The sequence below is a fragment of the Propithecus coquereli genome, unplaced genomic scaffold, assembly GCF_000956105.1.
Source record: "Propithecus coquereli isolate 6110/MARCELLA unplaced genomic scaffold, Pcoq_1.0 Scaffold37, whole genome shotgun sequence".
Classification (NCBI taxonomy): Eukaryota; Metazoa; Chordata; class Mammalia; order Primates; family Indriidae; genus Propithecus; species Propithecus coquereli.
In genome coordinates, this window is record NW_012149396.1 from 6707845 (window position 1) to 6713766 (window position 5922).

At 46.9% G+C, this 5922-nt stretch overlaps 1 protein-coding gene across 1 annotated transcript in view; it reads right to left on the reverse strand.

The window, feature by feature from the left end:
- Positions 1-2726, reverse strand: part of FECH (ferrochelatase) — a 41879-nt gene extending 39153 nt beyond the window's left edge. Inside the window, 1 exon segment of the mRNA XM_012651799.1 lies at positions 2674-2726. Coding sequence (XP_012507253.1) covers position 2674 — 1 coding nt within the window. The 5' untranslated portion in view covers positions 2675-2726.
- Positions 2727-5922: the final 3196 nt, after the last annotated feature.

Below are 5922 nucleotides of genomic sequence, written 5' to 3' on the forward strand. Positions count from 1 at the left end.
AAAAAAAGTACTTACAAAAACATGTACCATTTTAAAAATTAACAATAGAAATAAGGTTCTATATTACGACTATTAATAAAAATGAGAGGGGTTGCTTCAAAAAAGAATTGTTGTTTTCCAGAGTGGAGCCAAAATATTCTAATGTTTTTTATTTAAACACTAAAACTCTTTTTTATTATCCTATAAATTTTTTTCTAATTACAAAAGACATATACACTCAGTATAAAAATTTTGGAAAGAAAAAGGAACAAAGTCATCAAATTGGTACTAATTGATCAACACTAGGGTGATCATATGGCAGAAATACTCTCTAGGGATTAGGGGGATGGGGGGCAAATTACAACTAAAGGACACGGAGATCACTAAAGGGAGGGAAGGGCATGCCTTTAACCCGCATTTGGGTGAGGCAAAGACATAAAATGTAACTATAATGTTTGTACCCTCACAATACCCTGGAATAATAATAAAAAAAAGGAACAAAGAAAAACAATAATTCATATAGATAAATAGTATGGTCCACCCCAAGAAGCTTCTTATTATGTAATATGCTAAACACACAAGAGTATAAAACTTTGCTTCCCTACTTTTACTTTCAGAGGTCATTTTCAGAAATACTACTCGATTTTTTCCCAACCCAGATAATGTTGATCCTTTCCTATTAACCAAAGTGATTAAAGTATATATTGCCAACTACACCTTAAAATCGAAACAATCTGTAACACAAATGGCCTTCAAATCTACTTCTGCCATGGTTTCTGAATCCTTCCACTTATAACCTAGACCACGGATAATTTAAAGTTTCACATATTGTCCCATAACCTCAAATCTAGAGCCTGTCAGACTTTATTTGCGACAGGAAAGTCGGTGAAAGAAAAGATTCATTCAACACTTCTTTCAGCCTCAATCCTGGCACTGCTGCTGCTTCTTAAAAGAAACTGCATTTCATCCCCCAGTGTCCTCAGTAAGTTATCCTCATTGTACACTGGGTCCTTATCGTTTTCCTAACAAAGCCACCTGCAATGAGATATGGAGGTACAGAGTGGATTCTCTCCACCCTCTCTAAGTAGGTACCAGACTGTTGAATTAGGGAACTTCTTAGAAAAATAAGTCAGGCCTGTGTCCAGTCACTGTTCAAATGCAGTACATAAGCATCTTATTTGTGGCTGTCTTTTACATTAATCGCCGTGAACATTTTGAGGATCTCTGTGTACCTATTGCGTGCTAGGCACCGTGTTAGCGGCTTCACCTGCATCCTACTAATCTCTGTGGCAAGCCTATGAGGCATTATTTTTCTCCTTTTACATTTACCAAACCTCAAGCGAGGCTAAGTGTCTTGCACAAAGTGTCACAGTTGGAAATGCCGTCCCAGCCAGGTGTGTCTGACCCAGAGTCCCATCAGCTCATGCTGTGGACACGACCTATATTTCCAGTTTGCATCAGAAATGTATGAGGTTGTTACTGCGTCTCGTTTGTTCTCCAGGTATCTCTAGAAATCACTAGCCCAGGCGGGTCCTGCTGCCAGGGAGGAGTGAGTGATGCCATGGGCTTTCGGCAGTAGGCAGGGAACTGCAGGGCAGATGCACACGGTGGTGATGACGACGATGCCTTCCTCACAGTACTCTGTGGCAGGCCCTTAACAAACCTTCCCTTCCGTCATCCCTACAATCTTGTTATTACAACCAAGCCTCTGAGGAATTCAGCCACTGCTCACCGCCACCCGGCTGACCTACGGGGCTCGAACCCGCGCCTCCCGGACTCCGGACGGCCTCCCGGTCAGTGCCCTGGGTGCTCCGCTCGCCCCTCCCGGGGGAGGGCCCGTCCGGGTCAGCTCTCCGCGATGCCACCCGCCCCTTTGCCCACGGCTCCCAGGCAGCCCGCCGCGGCTCCAGGAATCCCCCAGGCCGGAGCGCCCCGCCGTCGCTGGGACCCCGGCGGCGGCCGCGACAGCCCCACTTACGCCAATCGCGGGGCAGGGCGCCCGCGGCCCGCAGTGCCGCAGCCATGTTGGCGCCGACTGAAAGCATTCCCGGGGCAGCCGCGGCCCGAGTCCCCGGCTCCTCCCGCGGCGGCGCGCTCAGAGTTCCGCGCAGCCAACGCAGAGCCGGGAGCGCTCCCCGCCGCGTCCCCTGCCGCCCGATATCGCGCGGCCCGCCCCCGTCCCGGCGCGCCCGCTCATTCGCTGCCCCCAGGCAGGGGCGGGGCTCGGAGCCCCGGGGCGGGGCCAGGCGGAGGAGACACGCCCCTCGCGAGAGCCCGCCCGGGCTCTGGGCCGCCCCCGCGTGAGAAAGAGTCGCAGGCTGAGCTGGGGACCTCCTCCATACCACCTCCGCCGGCCGGTGCGAGCACTGCCGGATTCCTGGTTGCGCTGGACGGATGCCCAGGTTGCTCCTGCCAACCTGCCCAAGGCAGGAACCGCAGCCATGACTTAGCAAAGAACTTTCTAGACGTTTCATTTACTATTAGTTAGATATAAGGATGCTTTTGCCTCAGTTCTCCAGTTTGCTTGCCGAGTCACAGCGCAAGTGTGCAGACCCTGTTTTGTTTTGCTTTGCTTTCAGAACAGAAAAAGACATTATCTTATGTTAGACGCTTATGTCATTAATTCAGTTTCTCTGCAGTATCTGTATGTATTAATAGCAAAGTTTGAGAGGTGAGACCCGAAAGCAAACCTACTTTCAACATGAGCGCCCTGGGAAAAGCGAAGTCCAGCCTGGCTAGGGCACGTCTTGGCGGGGTGTTATGGTGCGGAGTCAGCATCACATCCGCTCCCTTGCCCAATTTAGCCTCCTGTCCCGCCCCCAATGTCGTACACAGGGACAGCGGGAAGGCCCGTCCCCCTCATTTCTAGCCACGCCTGCATTCCTACACCCCCGCCAGCCCACGCTGCCGTATATGTTCACTGCATCGTGGAATACAAGACCAGCGCTCGGTACAGAAAGGTCTCAGGCATCATCCGTTCATGGAACAAGTATCGAGCACCTACTATGTGCACTAGGAAAACAGCCGTGAACGTGGGCTAACGTGAGGGTTAGGAGAGACACAGTAAATAATCACTACATGTAGTATTTTGGATGATGAACGTTAGAAAGAAGAATGAAGCCAAGTAAGGGAGTGGGGTAAGGGAGGGGCTAATGCAATTTGGATCAGAGACGTCTTCACAGACATTTAGGCAGAAGCATGAAGGGAGTGAGGGCCAAGCCCTGTGGAACATTCCAGGAAGATGGAGTCTAGGTTGAGTTGAAAACCAGTTTTCCGTAGCTAAAATGTGCGCTATTGATTGGCTTGGTTTATTTACTAAAGTTAGTCCTCCTTATGGTTGGTTATAAGCGCAGTGTAAAATGTCAGATTAAATAGATTGCCTTTCTTGTTATCTACATGAGATTCAAATCCAAGCAGGAGATGTTCCCTGAAAAAAGGGCAGTAAAACCTGCTCCAGGCATCGAACTGCCTTCCTGTACATTTGGCTAATTTTCTACCCTCATAACCAAAATTATATTTGTTTTAAGTTGCCCTTTAAAGAAGTGATCCTTGTGGGTAGTATACTTCTCTACCTACAGCCTGAGCCCATTTCTTCTAAAGAAACTACATAAATAGGCTACACGTCTTGAAACGCTATGCTGGAAGAAGTGTGGACAAGGCTAGAGAATAAGAAAATGCCAGGGGTTTTAGGTGTTTGAGCCCCTGTGGGAGGCCCCTGATAAGTCCCCCCCTCCATCCTGGGTGCTGGCCCCTCCTGCTAGGTGGAGATAACGGGGGCTCTGGCCTCTCCCAGGGAAGCTCTCGTGATTAGTGACAAGGCATAAAGGTGCCACATCTCACCAGTACAAAATCAACAGTTGGGACGGGATAAATTTGCATCTGTGCAGAAAAACATGCTTTATTAAATATCTCAACATAATTTTTTAAAAATTAATTAACACCATTCATTTTATTCACATCTTGTACTTTCATTTTTACTGACTTAAACATTCATTCAAAATTCCTTGTGTATAAAACCTCCTGATGCACATATTAAGGACTCATAGGTTATAACTGAAAACAGAATTTCACCATTTTTCCCCAACAGAGAGTAGCATAACAATTGTTATTCCTGATCTATGGCTCATTTCATACAAATGTCAAATATAACAGCTTTCCAATGAGTAAATGTTTATGTTCTTATAAGATGAAAGCAGATAAAATGTGCTTTATATTGGTCCTTTTCAAAATTGGTAGAAAACACTGTCCTTAACCAGAAATTGTGAACTCTAAACACAGGCTTACCATCAAAGCCCTTGAAAGGCTAAAGAAATTTGCAGAACCACATGAGATTTATTTATATATATTAGTGCATTTTTTTCCCTGGCTTACATATTTTTAACAAAATTATATACCAATTCCGTTAGCAAACAAAAGGCTGAAAAGGCACAGTCTCTGGGCTGACCCAGATAAGCGGCACCCCCAGCACATGGGAGAGGGTTTGTCTGAGGCCTGGTGACTTAATTAGTGAATAAAGCACTCACCTGTCACAGACGAACACTCCGAGTTCAGTCTGTGGTCCTACATAAAATGAATTTGTTGGTTTCAGCTCAATGCTTCAGGGAAGGGGGGGAATCCCCTAATTCATTATTTGCCATGATTGGCACCTCTGAGCTACACAAACTAAATTTAGATTATTCAACTCTGATTCCTTAATCAGAAAAAGAACGAAAGGAAGGGGGGGACGTGAGGGGAGACTCTGGGAGAAAAACAGTGGCTGTCTGTGACAAACGGTAAAGCATAATGATTACTCGGAGAAATCCAATCGATCGTCCCCACAATCGTTTTACAACAAAGAGGCCACCAACTCCAGGCCAACATGACATGCATTTTGACTCACCCTTCTTAAGCAAACAGAGCCTTCGGCCCACTGGTGGTGACAGGTTTATTAATCCGTCTGTACATATTTACTGACTGTCTACCATGAGCAAAGTGTTATATCAGGTAATGTGGAGGATAAAAGAGTGAAATAGAAAAATGCAAACCACACTCTCAAGTGCTTCATTCATTCAAGAAACAAACGTGTATGGAATCCACTCTATGTCGGTCATGCAGCGGGCACCGGGCAGTCAGCAATGAATTGGGCAGTCTATACTCTCATGGAGCTTACCTTCTAGAAGGCGAGGCAGATGATCATTTTATGACAAAGATAAAAGATATACAACATGATGTCAGGGATGGCTAGGGACATGGGAAGAATAAAGGCGATGGAGGAATGGAGAGGGGCGGGAACTGCTCGTTTGATAGTGCAGCCAGACCCACCTCTCTGCACATGTGGCATTTGAGTGGGGACCTCGGGCGGATGAGGGAGGTTGTCTGGGGAAGGGTTTTTCAAGCAGAGTGACCAGCAAGTACTGGAACACATTTGAGGCTTGTCTTTGTTTCCTAGGGATACTGTAACAAAGTATTATGCCACAAACTAGGCACTGAAGTTTGTCGTCTTCCAGTTCTAAAACTACAAACCCCACATCACAGTGTCAGCGGGGCCACGCTCCCTCTGATACCTGTTGCCTCTTCTGGCTTCTGCTGGTGGCCAGCAATCCTTGGTGTTCCTTGGCTTCCATCACCCCAGCCTCTGCCTCCACCATCGCATGCCTTCCTCCTCTCTAATAAGGACGCCCCAATAGCCTTATCTTAACCATCTACAATGACTCTATTTCCAAATTAGTCACATTTACAGGTACCCAGAGGTTATAGTATGTCAACATATCTTTTGGGGGGGACACAATTCAACCCCTAAACAAGGCTAATGAGAAACAGCAAGGAGGCCATGTGGCTTCAGCAGAGTAGGGGAAACTGGGGCTGACTGATGTAGGACTTTGTAGGTAACGGAAGGCTGCATCTTCCCAGTGATCTCCATGCAGCAGAGTGATGCGCTCTTCTGTTTCAGAAGCTTCACTTTGC